The 21,903-nt window shown below is 35.2% G+C and overlaps 1 protein-coding gene across 2 annotated transcripts in view; it reads right to left on the bottom strand.

Moving 5' to 3' along the window:
* The window catches only part of LOC117328048 (sex comb on midleg-like protein 2), a 32,625-nt gene that overhangs the window by 9,334 nt on the left and 1,388 nt on the right, over nucleotides 1–21,903 (bottom strand). For both annotated transcript variants that reach the window (XR_004532788.1, XM_033885378.1), the window contains exons 2-11: nucleotides 20,316–20,414; nucleotides 17,745–17,815; nucleotides 16,444–16,678; nucleotides 8,861–8,949; nucleotides 6,957–7,200; nucleotides 5,342–5,590; nucleotides 2,729–2,929; nucleotides 2,380–2,553; nucleotides 1,244–1,366; nucleotides 733–872 (exon numbers count right to left, since the gene is read on the bottom strand). Coding sequence is in view for 1 of the 2 variants with exons in the window: in XM_033885378.1 (XP_033741269.1) it covers nucleotides 733–872; nucleotides 1,244–1,366; nucleotides 2,380–2,553; nucleotides 2,729–2,929; nucleotides 5,342–5,590; nucleotides 6,957–7,200; nucleotides 8,861–8,949; nucleotides 16,444–16,678; nucleotides 17,745–17,815; nucleotides 20,316–20,364 (1,575 nt within the window). In the remaining variant the exon portion in view is untranslated. The remainder of the gene's footprint in view (nucleotides 1–732; nucleotides 873–1,243; nucleotides 1,367–2,379; nucleotides 2,554–2,728; nucleotides 2,930–5,341; nucleotides 5,591–6,956; nucleotides 7,201–8,860; nucleotides 8,950–16,443; nucleotides 16,679–17,744; nucleotides 17,816–20,315; nucleotides 20,415–21,903) is intronic.

Genomic DNA, 21,903 nt, shown 5'->3' with positions numbered 1-21,903 from the left:
ATCATATGACAAAATATAACAAATACTATTATATGACAAAATATCACAAATAATATCATATGACAAAAGGAACAGACAAAAAGAACTTTCATCCCATGGACTGAGGACTTAGAGATATCTTAGTTGGTAGAGATCGAGTCCTACTTGACCTCAAATGAAGATGAGACGGATGTTGTTCCAATCCAGACAACAACTGTACGGATTAATGTCAAAATAACTTTCAACATATTGATCTGCATATTATGTTCTTACAAGACATAATATGTGTTGTTGATCCAAAGGTAAAAGATTTGAATGAATTTTCTGTGATAATTGTATTGTGTCGAATATATGTAATATGTGTTCAATTTGCATCACATATGTATTTACATTGTGATCCAGGTATTCATATGTGTTCAATTTGCATCACATATGTATTTACATTGTGATCCAGGTATTCATGTCATATAATAGACAATTTGTCACTATGATCATCAGGGTATAAGGCCATCCATCACAGTGCCATTGGATCATTCTTTTTAAGAACATGGATATGGTGCAGTGGTATAAGCTGCAGGTATTTCTGGCTAGGCAGTTAGGTGCTGTCGATCAAAAGGTTGAAACCCGTTCTGGGCAGGAGTAAAAAAATTGTCTTCCTACATCAGTTGTTTTATTATGTTATATACATATAAAGTTAAGACTGTCACACTTGATAGTTTTACTATATGGTCCTGACATCTTGTATCAGCTTACATGTTTCCTGAAGAGTTCAGTGTGAGGTGTCAAGGCAGCATCTGTATCACATATGAAGTGGATGACCTCCTCAATTGACCATTCCAGGGGGTCATTCCCTAACTTTTGGACTGGTTTGGGGTCTGCAGTTGTGGAGCTTGCTGTGAAATCAAGTTTATAAGCAGGATATAAACACTACTTTTACTTTTTAGTGTCAAATCAAATACACCAATAAATATGTTCATACACATAATTAAGAATAACAAGAAGGAACTAGTAATCATATTAAATTTACTATGCCTTAGAAATCCACATAATAAAATCCATTACATTTTTTCTTATCATGCAGACTGAGAAATCTTGACCCATGACTTTTAAACTTCAGAATATATTCGTAATATAATTAAGTGTTGAGTTGGTTAGATAGGTTATATTCCACAACAATAGGTAAAATAAAGAAGTGGGGGAAGACAGCAAAGTTTGGGTATGTTCTATGGTCCTTGGCGTGACCATCAGTGGGTGTTTCGTATACCTTCAGCGGTATATTCTGAGTACCGCCTCATCTTTTGGTGTTTACTTCCTTTTTGACTGTCCAGTGATTCTGTAGACCATCGCCTTTTCATAATGATTTTTGTTAATTTTTCAGTTTCATCTTCTGAAAAAAAAAAATGAAAAATTCAATCAATGTACAGTATTGCCAAACAGATTAAAAAAATTTTTTTATGTTTTTTCCTGGATATCAATAAAGATGATCTTTTGAAATGAAAAGAAGAAGAAATCTTATCTACATACTGTATGTTCCCATTTCTCTTTCCTTTCTAATATACATTTACATAACAACAGCCAAACAGTGGTTTAATTTAATAAATATGCTGATCAGAAAATAGCTCCAAATCAATGCTTATTAAGAGAGATATCTCCCTAGCACACATACATTTTTACCTGTAATCTATAAGAAGTAGTTAGGGGGGGGGGGGGGGGGGGGTGTTGTTATAAAAACATCAATACAATCAATACAATCAATTCAATCAAATATTACCTAGCTAGTACATCACTATTTTTTATCATCCAAAAATAAATTAAAGCAAAGTGGGCAGGGGTGTCTTTCATCAGTAAATTGTTTACTCCTTCCCACCAAATGGTCTGTAACAATGATTCAAAAATTGGTCAAGTGTAACCTTTGGCTCATTGATTTGGTTTATTTGGTTTATAGTCCTATTAACAGCCAGGGTCATTTAAGGACGTGCCTGGTTTTGGAGGTGGAGGAAAGCCGGAGTACCCAGAGAAAAACCACCGGCCTATGGTCAGTACCAGGCAACTGCCCTAAGTGGGTTTTGAACCCGCAACCCGGAGGTGGAGGGCAGGTGATAAAGTGTCAGGACACCTTAACCACGTCCTATTAACAGCCAGGGTCATTTAAGGATGTGCCTGGTTTTGGAGGTGGAGAAAAGCACGGAGTACCCAGAGAAAAACCACCGACCTACGGTCAGTACCAGGCAACTGCCCCAAGTGGGTTTCGAACCCGCAACCCAGAGGTTAAATTTTTTTACTATATAGAGCAATTGCATTTAACTATATTTATATATAACCTTATTTACTAGGTAAAACTATGAAGGATTTTTTATCATTTAACCATGCAATCTCAAATCTGGACTAGGAGACACTAACCTGTCTTGTTTTTGCTCCTACCACACTTTGGACAAAATCCGTGGAGAGGTTGACTGGTGAACAGGTTCTCACAACATCCGAGGTCCTCCAGCATGCGCTCTATAAAACTCCAAAGACTTGATACTTTGTCAATGACAGGAAGCCTCTTTGTATGTGTTTTGTTTCCTTGGTTTGCTGGATAACAAACAGGTATATCATATCAACATTCTGTTGTAATTATACCATTTATAATAAACATGTAAGTAAATCCCAAGATGTGTTAATTACCTGAATGTATACTGCAAAAATGTCAACTATGAGCTATGTGATCATGAAATTCACCGAAAGTGAGTAGGAATCTATACAATACCTGTGACAATGACTTTGCCACTGCCTTCTTGAATACAGTTATACACCTGCTTTTCATGAGTAGCACTATCTATGCACGTTTGAACAACTTCTCTGAGAACTTTCACCATTGTTCCTGGACCAAACTGACTAGGTAGCTGAGAGATCTTTCTTGATTGTAGGTACATCCCACAGTTACAACCATGGTTCACATATACACACACTGAAATCACAACAAAGATTAATATTTAAACAGGGATTCACATGTCATATACAGCTGTGTTGAAAATTACAAGTTTATAGTAGACACAATTACTGTAATTAACAAACATACAGGTACACACAAAACAAGGATGGATAGTATTGCAACAGCAATACAAAGTCCCCTGCCTGAGCTTGGACTGCACCTATTACTTCCTATTTTTATAACTACATGTTATACTGATCATGTATACCAAGTTTCGTTAAAATCAGTTACTGTAGTACTTTAGGAGGAGTTGTCCAGACAAGCCTCAACCAATGAGAAGCCGGCGGCCATTTAGAAAAATTTTTTTTTTCGAAAAACAAATGTGGGATGCACAACTACATATTATACTGATCATGTATACCAAGATTCGTTAAAATCAGAGTAGTACCTCAACCAATGAGAAGCCGGCGGCCATTTTGAAAAATGTTTTTTCGAAAAAAAAATGTGGGATGCACAACTACATGTTATGCCCCTGTCACACTTTACCGGATTGGGCCACCGGACGTGAAACGGATAACATTTTTGGATATCCGGTGATGTTCGTCAATATCCGTTTTATGTCTGTTTTATGTTCGGTTCATTCGTTTCATGTCAGGTGATGTACGGTGCGTCCGGTGGTATCTGTTGGAAAGTTTTGTGCATGCACAAAACTTGAAACGGATAGTAACGGATAAGAATATTCGTTGGCTGTCCTGTGCATGTCCGTTTTGTCCTGTATATATCCTGTCATTATTCGTTTATATGCGGTAGGTGAACGGAGGGCATGCGTTACCCAGTCCGTTGATGGAACTTGAACGCATACGCCACGCATAAACCGGACCTTCAGCGGACACATAACGAACACATAACGGACACATAACGGACAAACACAGGATGCTTGCAGGATTAACACCGGACACGACAAATAGACAAACGGATTGAAAACGGATAACACGCACAGAACGGATGAATACAGAATACCTACAGGATACCTACAGGGGGAGGAACTGACTACCAACAGAAACTGATTAATTATCGCAGGCATATAAAAAGGTTCTTGGAAGCTTCCAAATTAGATTCACAGACAGTTGTCAGTTGTCAGCATGGAATGTCAGACTAAAGTTCCTGTGCAGTTTAGGCCGCCTTGCTGCAGGCAGAAATGCATATGAACAATATCGACAGACACTTCATCTGTGTCTTGCGCTTTTGCAGGAACGTTTTTTTGTTTTTTTTTTATTTTTCTACCGCGAGGCATTTTGACGAGGCAGTCAGCACTGTAACTTTTTGACAACTGATCGCCGGAGAAAAGCATATATCATGTTTTTTTTCTGCACGCGCGCGTTAATGTCCGTTAGGTGTTCAGTTTGTCCAGAATGCATCCTGTTCACGTCCTGATTCACCGGTTCATGTTCGTTTGCTGTTCGTTACTCATTCGGAGACACCCGGTTGGTAGTACGGTAGCCGTACGTTACATGTTCGTTATTGGTACGTTTTATCCGTTCCATATTCGGTGCAAGTACGTCGTCAGTTTGGATTTTTCTACCGGACTGACAACTTTGTCACCGTATACCACCGGATAACAAAAAATTCTATCCGTTGATGTCCGGTACACCAATCCGGTCAAGTGTGACAGGGGCATTATACTGATCATGTATACCAAGTTAAGTTAAAATCGGAGTAGTACTTTAGGAGGAGTTGTCCGGACAAGCCTCAACCAATGAGAAGCCGGCAACCATTTTGAAAAATGTCTTTTGCGAAAACAAAAAAACGTGGGATGCACAACAACATGTTATACTGATCATGTTTACCAAGTTTTGTTAAGATCGGAGAAGTACTTTAGAAGGAGTTGTCTGGACAACTGTTGCGTGACAGACAGACAGACGGACGGACGGAGGGTAAACCTAAAGTCCCCCCGTTTTTCAAACGGCAGGGGACAAATTACAGGTTTATATTAGACACAATTACTGTAATTAACAAACATACAGGTACACACAAAATTACAGGTTAAATATCAGTTATCAGTGATTTTTCTACCAGTTTTACAGGTGTGTGTACCCCCTCTAAAAAACACACTTTTGAGGAAAAAATACAGCAGCTGTTACACTCTCCCTATTTTACCACCAAGGGTGTAATTCTGTTACTAAATCTCATACTGGTAAATGTGTGGATATTCCTGTCCAGGTAAGAGAAAAGTAGATTTTTAATTAAAGACTGCTTGAACAATGTACCTTGTAGGTCCTTAACTTTTTTGAGATATTCTTCCCATAATAAAAAATACTTATCAAATCATAGGCAAGGTAAAACTTCTTACTGAGAAGACTTTGCTGAGGATCATCAAGTTTGCCCAATGAACGGAAAGAATTATTTATATTAGTCGGACTACTATGACTGTACATATATAAAAGTTACCTGTGGCAGTACTTGGTGAACTTGTGTCAGGTTCTGTAACTGTGACTATAGGAGACTCCGCCTCTCTGGGAGAGAGTGGCTTATTATCAGTCAGATTGGGACTAGTAGTGTTTGAGTGGAGGGATTTCCCAGCTCCACCACCGAGAGATGGAGATGCTTTGGATCCGCTATTTCCTGAGGTGTTGGATGCTGGCAGAGATATGGACAATGGCACTTCCTTTCCTTTAGAGGACTTTAATGGTGGGTTTCCTTTAAAAATGAAGCATAACAAAATAATGTTGTTACTAGCATGCTAATAATCTGCAAATGGTAACTCCTATAGGGCAAAATTACTTCATTTTGCTGCAAGATATCCCAGGGGGAACTCAAGCCACCATTTGTGGTAGCATTAATGAATCCGGGAAGAAAGATTACAGTAAAACCCCGTTATATTGCCACCCGTTATACCGCCAAACTCGCTTATCGCCATGAATTCATTCAGAACGGATTTCTTACCACGCTATTACACCCGTTTTACCGCCAAACTCGCATACCGCCATCCGCCATCATATTTCCAGAACAAACGGTAAAAATAATATCATATTGACCTCGTTAATAGCGTCAAATTGAGTCCAGAAGGACGTGTGTTTATATGTTATTGTTACGTGACTGACTGTCGACTGACAGATAATTAGCTGTACACACCGTGAGCGCGTGTACACACATGAAATCAATGAACCATGGCTAGTGCTTTTTGGTATTTCTTTAGGAAAGTTTCGTAAGTTATGATGAATAAAACTCACTTTTGTGATACCGCTTCACTCTTTGTTAAAATGTCATAGGACTCTGTTACTGTAGAGACAACAGTAAGATGTTGGGTACACAGAGCTATCGTACCACGTGATGACGCAACGTTAACAGTAACCGGAAACTCCAGACAAACATCTAAAACATTACTCGCGCGAGCTAATGATGAAACGTTGTCAAATTTCTAGAACACAAGCATTCTAGAGCTGAATCAGAAATTGAGAAATGTTGATCTCTTCAACAGTTTGTTTTGTCAGTTTGTCGGTTGAAGGCAAAACAGACGACAATTGAACGTTTTTCGGCACCCGGTAGAACATGCACACAGTTAAACGAGGTAACAGTGAAAATCGTGTTACGATTACTAGATCATGTGATGCAAATTACGATGACATTCTCGGGAAAATAATTGAAATTAATATTTATTTCTTATCAAGCATATACATGTATGTGTAAAATTTGATGCAATATTTTGATATGAATAATTTGTTTTTGATTTTCACAGTGTACAGTTGTTAGGGAAACACTATTTATAGTGTTTGGACAGGAAACTTGGGTTTGAGCGGCAAACCCGATATACCGCCAAACTTGTTATATCGCCAAAATCGCGTGGAACAGAAGGTGGCGATATAACGAGGTTTTACTGTATACCTATTTAGGAAAAGAATAGGCATAATCATCTCAATATAAATTGAAAAAGAAAAGATTGTCACAGAACAGACCCATATGTTAGATTCTATTAGTCTCTGTTGTATACTGTTACTGTTGATGACTGTGATATCATTTAAACATTACAGAAGTATAGTATCACTTAGATCAATATTAGTCCTACCTTTCTGACCAGGAGGTTGTAGTTGGTGACCACTCTTGGAACACCAGTTACAGGGAAACAAGTCCCTGGAGTCGTATCGGCACCAATAGTCAAATGCTCCTCTCCATCCATCAAAAGTAACATGAATCTGGTCACCGTTCACTGCACCAACCGTGGCTGGACATATCAGCTGTGGATTTTTTCTATCAACTGCTTCCAACTTCATTCCCACCTTGAACTCATTACATTTAGGTGTTAGAGGTTCCTATAAAAATAAATGTTTGTGTTATGTTATTTTTGATTGTATATTTTTTTTGCAGGACTTAATTTGTAAGCACAAAACAGATATCAGTCACTGCATAATTGCTAATAGTTAATTAACATTTAGTAACAAAAGAGAGACCATGCCGATCAGGATTTACATATGACCTAGTACTCTAATATACATAAGTACTAGACAGTTTCGAATTAATCTTCCAGACACCTAATTGTGTTTTTGTTCCCAATATTTTTCAGCCTCCCGTGGCTTTTGAGTTGGGAAAATTCATCGAAATTTTGAAAAATTTGGGAAAATACCAAATTGCAAAAAAAAAACCAGTCCTGATTTTGTCAAAATAAATTTATATTTATTAATATATAATTCACCATGATTTCAGCATTATTAAAGTAAACATCACTTGCTACAAAAAGAACACATTATAAGTGGTTTAAAATCATCATGTGCACATAATATGCCAGCCTGGTGAGATATGACTTGTTGCTAGTAAAGTTCTGAATTCGTTGTTTTAATCCTTTGAAAAGATCAACAAGTTCCTCTTAATCAGTCAACGAAAGCTCCTTGTTCAGGTGGCAAATCCAGGTAAGAATGAGTAAACATACCCTGCATTCACTGCACTCTGATAGGGTATAAGAAATCCCTCCTACTCAGTTTACAGCCGATAATGTAGCAAGCCGCACAGGGCAGTTGTATATATTTTTGAGTAAAATACATAAATATCATTATATGATTTGGATAATAACTATCAGTATCCTAATTAATGTATCACTAATTTTAACCTTAAAAGACCTTCATGGTTTTTTTCAGGCGGTCATTTGTGTAGTCTTTAGTACGATGTCTGCATCATTTGAGTGCTTAAATTTAAATCACTGACATCTATTACAAAGTGTTTTAAAGATCAAGATCTAAAACAACAAAGATCGCACGCCTCTAGGCCTACGGGATGTTACATGTTTGAAGTGATAACGTATGAATATTAGTTAGGTTTGGAAAATACTTTATGGCTTCGGAAATCGCGATGTTATCATTTACAAAATGTCAGAATAGGTAAAAGAAACATTTAAAAAAAGTAAATTTCAACTTTAATAATTTGGAGACTTCATTGAAATTTTGGGACATTACAGCATTTTTGGCCTATAGCTAGGGGAAACAGCGGATATTCGGTGGTAAAACAGGCCAAACAAAGACACTGCATGTATAAATTGAGAATTAATTCAAATGGAAGTAATGATCATCTAAAGAATCATCATTATTATGGATTAAGATGAAGGGACTAGAAATAATAACAAAATCATAGCGTCCCAAAAAGGATACCATAATTTATCAATTTATGGAAAATCAATGGCTTATTATATGTACATAATGTAACTGTTGATGGACCAACTATAGGGACAAAGCTAGTAATTTTTTTCCAAAAAATTTCTAATAAGCAAAAAATAACCAAATGACACGATTTGGTATCAGAAAACAAAATCAGATTCCCAGAAGTCCTGGATAGTGATGATCTATCAAATTCAATGATCTATACATTTGTACTTCAAACTTTTTATAAATTCTAATTCATTAACGGTCAAATGCCTTTCTTCTAACATAGCATTTTGTGTTAAGGCAGCGAACACATTTTTTTCCTGAGATTTGCTCAGAATACCTTTTTGAAGCATTCCTCAGGGGCAACTTCTGCTCCATTTAATGACTTTTTCAAGAATGCTGGCCAGGAAGATGGGTTCATTCTGAAACCTGAAAAATGTCACAAGCATTGAAGAGATTGTTATCATGAAGATCAATTAACAAGGTTGAAATGATATATGCTCATCCACTGCCAAAGTGACTTTACATGGATTCTAAAAATGTCAAAATGCATTGGTTAATCAAAATGTTACTTGATGAAACTGTAACAGTACCATATGACTTGCTATGATGATAACAAATCCTACAAGTTTCATAAAGATGGGTTTAAAATGAAGAAGGAATTTCTCTGGACAAAATGTCAATTGAAACTCTGAAGTCAACAAAGAAAAGTAATTCTTTCTAAACATTGTCCAATCAAAGGCCGACTTGTTATGCAGGGACAGGGGCATTTCACTTATATTAGTTAGAATTCAAGTTACAATGTGTTTTTCAAGATGATGGCAATGTTGGATTTTGTAGTGCCAATACTTGATCAGGACAATCACAGGATCAAGCAAAGCAAGTTTGAACTGTAGGAATCCAATCATTGGGAGAGAAGAAGCTTGAAAATTTTACGGATGGCATGTAGCGGATGATGATCGATGAAATGAGATGGCTACAGGTCAATGATCAGAAGACCTAAACACAGACTGTACTTTGTATATAACATGAAGTTGTTCTATGGAGACAGCAAGCCATAACAGCTGATCCTTGGCTAATTATCTTTTTTTTTTTTTATCTTTCAAAATTTTTTATTTTCTTCCATACATATGCATACACGTAGCAATACATAATATTGGTGTATATTTAATCGCAACAATTACACTTTTTCATACGCTTAATAAAAAATTCGCTCATCAATACATGAAGTATACCTCAGATGCAGTTTCGTCCCAATACATTAAATCGTGCAATCGTATAAAATGAAAGTGTTCATCACGATATCATATTATCTCATTGTGTAATGTGGCTGATAGAACATGCTCTTTTATATATATATATATATATATATATATTTTTTTATTGTGTTGCTATAGCTATTTGTGGTATACCTCAGGTAAGGATATTGCCATATTAGTTCAGAAGAAAACTTTTTATACATGTAGATATACAAAAAACAAAAAACAAAAACATACATAAAGACTTCTTACATGCACAGACTCATACTTTAACAGTAATAGAGTTCTAAAAGTAACAATAACAAGATTTTCTTTTTTTGATTTGTTACGTTACAAGTGCTTTCAAATCAACCCATCGTTTTTCAAATTTTTGGACAGTCATATTTTTCCTATGAATGTACTGTTCAATTTTGTAATGTTTTTCCAGTTCCATTTTGAATATAAATAGAGCAGGCAGATGATTTTTATACTTTTGCTTGTATATGTGCAATTTTGCTAAAACAATAATTAAGTTTATGTTGTTTATTTCGTTGTCCGTTTTCCCAAGGATAACATCTGAATTAATCAAACTCAGAGTTTTCCCGGTTTTGTTTTCTACCCATGTGGTGAATTCTTGCCAAAATTTTGTAACAAGAGTACATTCCCAAAACAAGTGGATTATTGATTCTATATTTGCTTTACAAAATGAGCATACAGGCGAGTTAATTACACCTATCATACGCAGGTATTTGTTTGTGCTAATGATTCTGTGAGTAATTCGGTATTGGAACCATTGAAGTGTTGAGTCCGAGGTTAACTTAAATATTATAAAGTTAATCTTTTCCCACCAGTATTGATTTTGATGTATATCAAGTTCAAGTGACCATTTGACTTTGTATTTATCATTTGTAGATAAATCTTTAATAAAAAGATTATATATCGAGAGTCCTCGTTGTTTATTTGTTAAGATGTGATAAATGTACTTTTGACAATGTGGAAGTATAATAGTGGAATTATAATTTCTCAGAAAAGGCCATTTAGACAGAATGGTATTCCTGATGCCATAAAACTGAGTTAGTATTGGTGAAAAAGAAACTTTTTCGCAAAATTCTTCATAGTTTTCAATTAATTTACCTTGGTCATTACATAAGTCATACACATAACATATTCCTTTTCGTGACCATTGTTTAAAATGTAAGGTCTTGTTATCAATCTTTATTTCTGGATTGTGCCACAAGGGACGATACAAAACACTTTCTTCGTTGCATGGAAGGTACAAAAAACAATGTATATTTTCAAGGACTTCTTTCCAGAACAGATTTTTAATAGATTTCGACTTTTTTCTCCAATAGTCCGCCCCATATGAAATAATAGTAAATTTTGATTCGCCAATCACTTCTTCAAAAAGGTAGGTCCATGAATTCTCATTTGTTAACAGGCGTTTTATCCAGGATAGTTTCATGGATTTAATGAAAGCATCAATTTGAACCATTTTAAGACCGCCATCTTTGTAATTTTGAACTATCAGGTTTCTCGAGATTCTGTCGTTTTTCCTGCCCCATATAAAATTGTATAAAAGTCTTTCTAGGATTTTTACAAAGTCCTTATCAGGTCTTGGAATACTTATAAATAAATGTGTTAATTTAGAAAGAATGATGCTTTTAACAACTGTAATTCTACCTATTGGACTAAGACACCTCTTTGACCATATGTGAATGAGAGTTTTAATTTCTTTAAGTTTGTCACAGTAATTCAAGTCAGCAAGCTCTGACAGATTCGGACTAAATTTCACTCCTAGGAAAGTGAATGGTTCATTTGACCAAGAAAGGTTATTATTAGCACATATCCTATCCGTACTTAATTTTTTAGTTCCAAACCATATACACTTTGTTTTTTCGATGTTGGGTTTTAACCCAGAGTATTTGGCGTATTGAGTAAGAAGATCTAAAGTTTTCTTGAGTGCTTTGTCTGAGCCATCTAATGTGAGACCAGTATCATCAGCATACTGCGATAACTTGAATTCTTTATTACCGACTTTGATGCCTTTTATGTCTTTATCATTTCTTATTAATATGCCAAGTATCTCCACACACATAATAAAAAGATAGGGTGACAGCGGATCGCCTTGTCTACATCCTCTACCAATATTAAAAAATTGAGAGAAAAAACCATGTTGTGTAACACATAAAGATGCCTTTTGGAATAAAGTATGGATAACATTTTTGAGATAATTACCAAAGTTAAAATAAGTTAAAACCTTTGTTATGAAGTTCCATGAAATAGAGTCGAAGGCCTTTTCGAAATCTATTAATAATAATAAACCAGGTATCTCCTTCTCTTCTGCATATTGCATTAAGTCATAAATTTGTCTAACATTTTCACCAATAAATCTACCTTTTAAAAAACCCCTTTGATTTTCATGTATTATACTGTTTAAAACATCTTTTAATCGATAAGCAACTGCATTAGAGAGTATTTTATAGGAGACATTAAGAAGAGATATTGGTCTCCAATTTTTTAGGAGTTCTCTAGGTTTATTACCCTTAGGTAGTAGAGATACAACACCTTGCTTTTGTGTAAGTGATAACTCGCCTTTTTGAATACCCATAGTTAAGGAGTTCGTGATAAAAAACTTGAGATCAATCCAGAAGAACTTATAGAATTCTGTTGTAAACCCATCTGGGCCGGGACTTTTGCCATTTTTAAGACATTTAACTGAATGAGCTAGTTCTTTCATGGTAATTGGTCGATCTAACTCTGATTTAGTTTCATTGTCTATTTTAGGCACTTCATAATCCCCGAGAAGAGTATCCAAATCAACTTCTTTTAATTCATTATCTTTACTTGCATATAAATTTACGTAAAAGTTTTTTATTTCGTTCAGCAAATCATCTTGATCGCTTATAATTTTACCATCCCCCTGGATTATTTTTGTGATATTTTTATTAACATAATTACGTTTTTCTAAGTTACAGAAGTATTTTGTGGGTTTTTCACCGCTTTCGATCCACTGAGCCTTTGCTCTTATTAGCAGCCCATTCATTTGATTTTCCCGGAGGTCCTCTAACTCGGACTTAAGATCAGTTAAAATCTCTACTAGAATATGATTAGGGTCAATGTTGTCTAGAGTTAATTCTTCAGTGACTCTGATAAGGTTTTCCAATTGTATCTGTCTTTCCCTATTTTTCCTCTTCTTTTTAGAGCAATAAGATATAGTCATGGATCGTATATTCAGTAAAACCATTTCAAAAAATAATTGGTCATTGAGTGATGACTGAAACATAGATGGGTCTATCTCTGGTATATTTGAAATATTATAAACCGGCAGAGCATATTCTTGTTTTGTTTTCAAAATGGTTTCTTTTACTTTATTTATATAAAGAGTATCTTTCAGGAGGGAGTTATTAAACTTCCAGAATCCCCTACCGCGTTTAAAGTCAGATATTATTATTTGCAAGGTGATTGCTGAGTGATCAGTTTTGTAACCTGGAATTATATCTGTTTTACCTATGTTTGTTAACAGCTCGGAAGAAATAAGGAAAAAGTCTAGTCTGGATTTTTTTATAGGGTTCTTTTTAAACCAAGTGTAGCATTTTAAATCTGGATTTTTGACTCTCCAGGGGTCTACAAGGCCGAAGTCATTTGCAGTGTTTTGTAGCTCTTCACTAGCCCTAACATTATTTCTCGAGTTATAATTAAGACAGTCTAAATCATAATCTTGAACCATATTAAAATCACCACATAGAATTATAAATTCCTCCTCTTTCTCTAATATTTTTCCTTTCAATGTTTTGTAAAAATCTGGATCATCTCTATTTGGTCCATAGACATTCACTAAAGTAATTGTAAATTTATTTTCTATCAATATATTCACTAGTAAATAGTTACCATCTTTGTCTGCATCAACAGAGATTAATTTGTAATCAAAATTATTATTTATTAAGATACACACTCCCCTCGAGTTATGAGTACCATGACTGCATAAACACTCATATCCCCACTGCGATCGAATTAATTTTTCATCTGATTCTGTGAAGTGCGTGTCTTGGAGACAGTATAGAGAGAATTTTTTTTTCCTTAAATAATTAAAAACATCTCTACGTTTGTTTGCATCCCGCAGTCCCCTGCAGTTTAGACTCATAATATTAACACTATCCATTTGGGTTAATTTTAAATATGATGTTTACATTAGAACAAGTTTTCATGGTGGCAACTAAATATACTACTTCTTTCACACACTCATACAAAACATACAAAGACAAAAAATATATCATTCTAATTCCGTATTTCACACACTCCCTCTTCATTGACTCTTTCAATGAAGCAAGAAAAGTCATATTGATATGACGTACACTTGGAGGTTCACATACTTTGTGAGGACCAACTTGTATTTAATTAACTTATTGAATATTCAACCTTTGATTGAAGTTTGAATTATTCATTTTAAAAATAATTTGTAGAAAAAACAAAACCGTCTTGTGTATTCAGATTATTCCACACAACTTATTTAAATCAAGGCTAGAATGACTTCTTTTTTTTCCTTCAGAGCTCCAAGGCTCTGGTATGTCATCTATTATATTGAGTAAGAATTTACATTAGACCCTCCTGTACTTTTACATCACATATACATGGTTTCTTTGTTTGTAAATACGATAGCATATATATTGACTATCATAGTAGCAATGCCAAAAACGTCGCCAGATGGCACTGACAACTCCATTTTTAGAAAAGGTAGTTTCAATATTGCTAGACTATCTATTGTTCACATAAGGTAAGTATTTCACATCGTATATATACACGGGGATCTTCCCACTTCATTAACAATTGTGGGCTAAAATAAAGTCTCAATAGACAAAATATACCTTTCAGAAAGAGGAGAGATAATTGTCTATGCGACCAGTCATATTCTGAAAGTTAGACTTACTTAAAACATAAACGTTGTCATAAATATTATCATGAAGTGTGTAAAGTATTTCGTCTCAATGCCGGTTTGTTTTGACCGGAAACCATTGCCAATACCTTCCTATTCACCATTCCCGGAGAGTTCCATAACACAAATAAAAGCGCCATTTTTGAAGTAGATTAACGTCTTGTAAACTGAAAACATGTGGGGACATAAACGAATAAATGGAATAAATTGTTATAAACAAAAGTTGTTTTGTTAAAGAGGACTAGATTTACTCCACGACACGCGCGTGTTCGTCCTTCATTCACATTTACGTTGTACTATCGCGAAATCTCGTCCATTGGGCACTTCGCTCCTTCCTGAATTCAAGCCAGACATCGTTCGCCGATTCTCTTATCGCAGTTTGTAGCTTGTCCTCTCTCCTCATTTTGTATGCAATGTTTGAAAGTTTAGATCGTCTTTTTTTCAGCTCGGTTGGTAGGTCCGTTCTCACCGACATCTTTGAATTCCTATCGAGATTTTTAGCAGCTGCCAGTGTGGCGTTTCTGTCCTTCATTCGAATAAATTTCACAATTATAGCGTTTGGCCTTTTGTCAGTAGCTGAATCCATAATAAAAGCATTTGGATTCCTTGGAATTCTGTGTGTATTCGCTATGGACATTTGGTCTGCCCTCGCGTTGTCCATGGCCAAATTTTCCTTCAGAAAATTCCTAACCACGTGTTCTGTATCTTCGTCTTTTGTCTCGTGGACACCATATATCAGAAGGTTATACTTTCTGCTTCGAGCCTCCTGATACTTATTTTCTGCCTCAAGTGTTGCAATGCGTTGAAGTAGCTTGGAAACGTTTGGTTCCAGAGAACTTAGTCGCTCGAAATTGTCATTGCAGAAAACCTGGCTATTCTGTATCTCAAGCTGTTCAGAGGAAACTTTGGACAGTTTTTCGTCAATTTTCCGATAATTTTCTTCTAGACTCTCAATTCTTTTTCCAAAAGTCCTCACTACCTCCTCAATGCGGCTAGATAATTTGCCAGTAGAGCTCAGAATCAAGTCTTTTAGGTCCTGGTTTGTTACGGTCTCCCCAGTCGCCATCTTGGAATCGTTCGTCTCTGGTCGATGTGTATTTTTTGCGTTCACACGCTGTTTGTCGTCACTGTCACCACTGGTTGAACTTCTCAGCATATATTGAGAGATGTTACCGCGACCATGAGGCTTATTGTTTTTAGTTTTCTTAGACACATATGGCATTCCTGGGGGAATTTAGCTCCTCCACGTGCAAGCCTGCCTTCACTCGTTCATCACGGAACCGGAAGTCTTGGCTAATTATCTTAGTATCAATAATGTGCATGTATAAACAATTACAATCATTACCTTATTTTACCTCTTGTCTCTCTTTAGGAAATAACATCGAATAAGCAGCTTATTGTTACACGAAGGTGATTTACAGTAATTTGTGGACATATAGTGATACCAAGTATTATCTAGGAGTGATAGGGTGTTTATCATAACAAAAAGAAAATAACTGTTAGCTAGCTTTATAAAACATATGTAAATCAGAATGCATATATATGATTGAGCCTTCTAGACTGTTCACTACGTGGCGATAGAATGAAAGTTAGCAATCTGTCAAATTTTCAAAATACATTTATGCTCAATATCACTTTTTACTGCAGTCAGTCTGAGGGACTCGTGATGTTATTTTATCACTGTTTTTAAAGATAATTCATCATATTTTTTCATAGTGGAGAGCACTAAAGTGATGAATCTCACCAAAACATTACCTAGGGGAGGTTGTAGAAGTCCTCCATACAATTCACAATAACCGATGAGATGGAGATCTGAGGAATCCACAAGTCTCCAGAAGTCATTTTTGTCATCACTTCCATCCAGCCGGAGTCGAAGACGAGGGCCAATCATTCCCACCACTGTTGCCACACAGATAGATGTCAGATTTCTAGGATCAACTGCCTCTATCTTCATATTTAGTTTGAATTCATTAGCAGGCGGAGTAAAAGACTGAAATGATTGATAAGTAAATTGAATCTGTGTTGTTTTCATGCAAACATAATAAGCAGTGATGAGGGACAATAGTCTCAGCAGTTAATATATCTATACCTTAAAGCAATTTGCCAAGTGAAATCATTCAATCGAAAAGTCCTTGTCAATGAGGAAATGTTATTATGACAATTTATAATATAAATGACATCACACTACAGCACATGCTATGGTCTAGGAAGTGGAAGAATTACTTGTCCTCATTGTACATATCTTACGTTCTAGTTGTTAAAGTTCTCGGGGATAATATTTTGCAGTTGTCAGAGTCTGACCTATAGTTTGTAGATATAAAATTGTTCATACTCGCATCTTGTAAACATTCCACATTAAAAATGTCCATACATTTGTGTATACAGATATTTGCTGGGTATTTGTTTTCGTGGTATATTTAATGACACATGTACAGTTATAGTGAAATTAAATAACCTTGAAAATATTATCAGCTATAATAAAATATATTTGTGAGGCATTGAAGAGTTGTAATCAAGCCTACACATAATTTTCAGATGCAGATAGTTTGGAAAATAAAAATTCCACCACAGCAATAGGCAATAGTAATGTGTTTTATAACTTTACAAAGTTTGTGGGATCAACGGCACCTTATAATTAGAGCCACATTTTTTATAACTTATACAGTTAGTGGCATCAAAAGCACATTGGAGCCACATTTTTTTATAATGTATACAGTTTGTGGCATCAACGGCATATTAGAGCCACATTTTTTATAACGTATACAGTTAGTGGCATCAATGGCACATTAGAGCCATATGTTTTATAACTTATATTCAGTTTGTGGCATCAACGGCTTATTTGAGCTAGATGTTTTATAAATTAGACAGTTTGTGGCATCAAAGGCACATTAGAACCATATGTTTTATAACTTTACACAGTTTGTGGCATCAATGGCACATTAGAGCCATATGTGTTATGACTTATACAGTTTGTGGCATCAACAGCACATTAGAGCTCATGCAGGTGTACATGTTTTATAACTTTATAGTATACAATGTATTAGAAATGTAATTACCTGTTTGAAACAGCTTTCTGGAGCTGGCTTTGATCCAGTCTCTACTAAATATTTATCCCAGTCAAAACTGCCTGTAGACAACAAATATCAAAAACAAAAAATTACACTTTCTTACTATATCACTATAAATTTCAGACCAATTCCATAAATCAATTTCAATTTCAACAAAATTATATTGACTTTCAATATGTCAAAGAGATCGGACATCAGACTTAGCCTATTAAGTCCTTTCCACATTATTACTATTAAAATCAATATTTACAGGCATTATTCCTCAGTGGCATCCTTTATCACAAGTAAAGGGAGAAAACTCTAATTCTATCAATCAATAATCACTATACCTGAAACTGATATGAAATAATATATATTTTGAACATGTACAATATTTTAATAGAAATGTGAGCATGGTGCTTCCACCGGGGATTGAACCAGTGACCATTTATTGACTTGCTCTTCTGTCAATCTACTATACCGGTAAAATGAGCAAAATGAAAAGTCCTCCTAGCACATAGTGACTGCATCACTATGGATGCTTCAACAGCAACCAATGTGAAGGGAAAGCAAATTGTGTGCTTCTACCAGGGATTGAACCAATGACCCACAGTTTCTTGGTCTGCTGCTCTACCTACAGAGCTAAACGGGGATTCCCCTTATATTAGAGCGAAGCTATAAAAAAACGATCACATCATTATGTATGTTATAGTTTCAATTAAAACCAGCTGCCATACCATTATTATCAATTTAGTCTCTTAAAACATTACAATTACACCAATTCAAAGTATTACTAAACAATCCTCTCATTCAGTTCATGATCCTTTTGACCAAAAATAATCCTTAACAAGTAGTCCTAATAAAAGGAAGCAACATGTGAAGTTTGATGAGTTTGATATATAATGAATAGTGCTGTAACGATACATCGATACGTATCGATATATGTTCGTTTTGTGCCGCAATACGATACATCGATACAGTCATCCCTGTATCGTAATATCGCCGGCATGGGTGCGGGTCCATGTAACACATTTGATACAGCGATTCGAGCGCGCCGAAGCGCACCATCAGTAAAACGCTTGTAACCGGATTGTATGAAGTCGCCAATGCAGAGCGCCTTGATGATTGCGAATAAATATGGACAATGGCTAACGCTGACAGCCATGTGTAATTCTGTTTAACTTGATCTCTCTATCTATATCTATATCTTGGTACTAAACCTCCTCTGACTTGTAAATCAAAGATATTTGTTGACTTGAAACAAGTCAAGGGTCCACGGCACATGGAACTTACCTATCGAAGTAGAGTATTCAGTATTGCCATATTCACAGAATGGGAGGCGGAGTTAACGTATTCCGGGAACACAATAACTTGAATTCGCATTAAATCAGCATCACCCCTCATTTGACAATTTTACACTACCAGCAAGACAAGTATTGAAAACCGAAAACCGTGGACAGGTTTAACACAAATAAAGCCAAAAACCACTATGTTTAAAAGCTGATAGCAAACATGCTACATGATGTATCGATAACTAGTTTATAATAAATGATCTGCGCCCTTTTCGGCAGTGGAAATGAATGTTTCCGTGAGTTGTAACTTGTTGCACGCTGTTGACCCAAGGTATAACATTCAGAGTCAACAATGTTTCAGTGACAAGACTCAAGAGTCCTGTTTATATTTGACATTTATTTAGATCTGTTTAATTCTACTGTTTTTGTTAAAAATGGGTTCAATGAGTGTCATTAAAACTTCAGATTGAACGTTAAATATTGTTTGATTTGTTTCAATTTATGACAATTTCACGTATACGCGATATGTATCGTATCGTGATGTCTGTATCGCAATACGTATCGTATCATGACATTGTTGCCTATCGAAGTAGAGTATTGCTTCGTTAAAGCAGTTTTCAACCATTTTGCAGACAAACAACATCCTAATTATAAACTAAGTTAAAGCCCAATGCCATGATAATCTTCAAAAATAAAAAGAATGTGATATTGGAAAGTGTCAATTTACAGACATTTCTGCTTAAGATAATGACTGCTCCCTACAGAGGTAATGTACACAAGGTGATGAAAGTGAAAGGGGTCTGAGCACAGCACTAATAATGAACTTGAGTTATTGTCAGAAAACCAAATATCTTCATAGTGAGCTTAACCCTTGACCGTTAGAAAAAAAGAAATCCCAAGCAAGCAATCTTGATGAGGAGATAGAGTGTTTAGTTTGAGCTGTAATTTTAACTTGAGCCATTGTCCAAAAACCAATTTTCTATTGATTGCAACAATGATGTTTAAGGGATATCCCAAGCAAGTGTTCTTGATGAGAAAGTAGTAAATTAGATCAATCCAGTTGCATTGACTTGAGTTATTGGCCCGAAATTAAAGGTGATTCAGATAGATGGAATGACCGATAGAACAGTACATGTATGTAAATGTGTACTGCCAGTATATATCTGCCTATATTGAAAAGCACCCAAATCTGTAACTGCAGGCCACATGTGACTCAGCTACTTCACAGGATGTTGAAGAAATTGGAACAACCAATCCTTAGATATAATACGCTGTTTAAAAATCTCACCCTGGGTTTCAAACTGGTAAGTCCCTTTAGCTGCTGGTAATGCAGCCATGTTTGTGCCTCTTTCAATATGATTCACTTTTGTTGCTCTATACACAAGATCTGTAAAATAAAATGATTTGTTTATGATTAAGTTTTTATATTACATCCAACACAAAAACCATACCAGGGGTAGATATTCATTTACATATATCCTGACATTTCCTACATTTCCAATTATCACTTTTGCAATGAGTAATGTTGAGATGAAAAATCAACTGAACAATGTGACCATGTATCACTGCATGATTCTAAATTTGAATAAACAACATTGCATATATATATATATATACGCTATAACTCATATATATATATTACTGTGTCTAATAGATTTTGTTGTCACCTGAGGGTGTCTTTACTTTTAATACTTTCTTGTTAAATTTATACAATGTTTCATTTTAAAATTTGCAATATATTATTGTAGATTGAAGTGTTTTGGTGTTTTTGGTCCTATTGGGTATTTTTGGTCCTATTGGATGTTTTCGGTCCTATTGGGTATTTTTGGGACATTCCCTTTATCCTTGACCCATTACCTCCATTTCAATTACAATAATATTCTTACCACTTAAACATCATATCACAATAGAGATAAGCACATTTTTTATTTTTTTCTTCCGGTGCCTGATAGCAAGATTATAGGAATTAAGATAATTAATGCATACATATGAGAAGCATCTGAGAAATCTGACTTCTCTAATTTTGTTGATTAAAGCAGTTTTCAACCATTTTGCAGACAAACAACATCCTAATTATAAACTAAGTTAAAGCCCAATGCCATGATAATCTTCAAAAATAAAAAGAATGTGATATTGGAAAGTGTCAATTTACAGACATTTCTGCTTAAGATAATGACTGCTCCCTACAGAGGTAATGTACACAAGGTGATGAAAGTGAAAGGGGTCTGCAGATTAAGCTGTTATTAATTAAAATACTTGGTGAAATTTTATTCAATTTTCGTTGCATTTTGATTAAATGATTTCCCCCCTAAATATTTGCAAATGCACATCCCAATCAACCACTGGGCCCTAGATTATTTTAAACAAAATATTAAATCACCTAGTAAGGTGACAGTACCAAAATCGGATCCTTAAACAAGCATTTTGTTCATTTGTTAAAAATTCAGAAATAAAGCAGATCCATTTAAGGAGAATGTATGCAAGGGTGAGCATGTTAAACTTTCAAAAAGGAAAATTGTCACCTGAAGCTCATGTGAACTATTTAGAACACTCCAACTTCGGTTTTTCCAAATGTCAGTTCCCAACATGGAACACAGACTAAATTTTTCATACTGTACACTTCAAATGAGCATTTTTTGTAAGGAAGCCATTATTTTGGAATATTCTTTTGAATATTTAGACAAGAATTTTTATCAGCTAGAAATAGATCCTTTTTTTCTTTCAGGTGAATACACAATCATAGGCCTCGCACACGCTATTTTGTAACAACATAACAATTAACTATATATATATATATGAAATGTTAATGCTGGTGTCGTTAAACTCGTCAATTGATAGCCTACAGACAAAAACATTATATTGTTATACATTCTAAG

This window comes from Pecten maximus, chromosome 5 (genome assembly GCF_902652985.1).
Source record: "Pecten maximus chromosome 5, xPecMax1.1, whole genome shotgun sequence".
Lineage (NCBI taxonomy): Eukaryota > Metazoa > Mollusca > Bivalvia > Pectinida > Pectinidae > Pecten > Pecten maximus.
The sequence above is the reverse complement of the archived record's forward strand: the minus strand, read 5'-3'. Positions and strand labels throughout refer to the sequence as shown.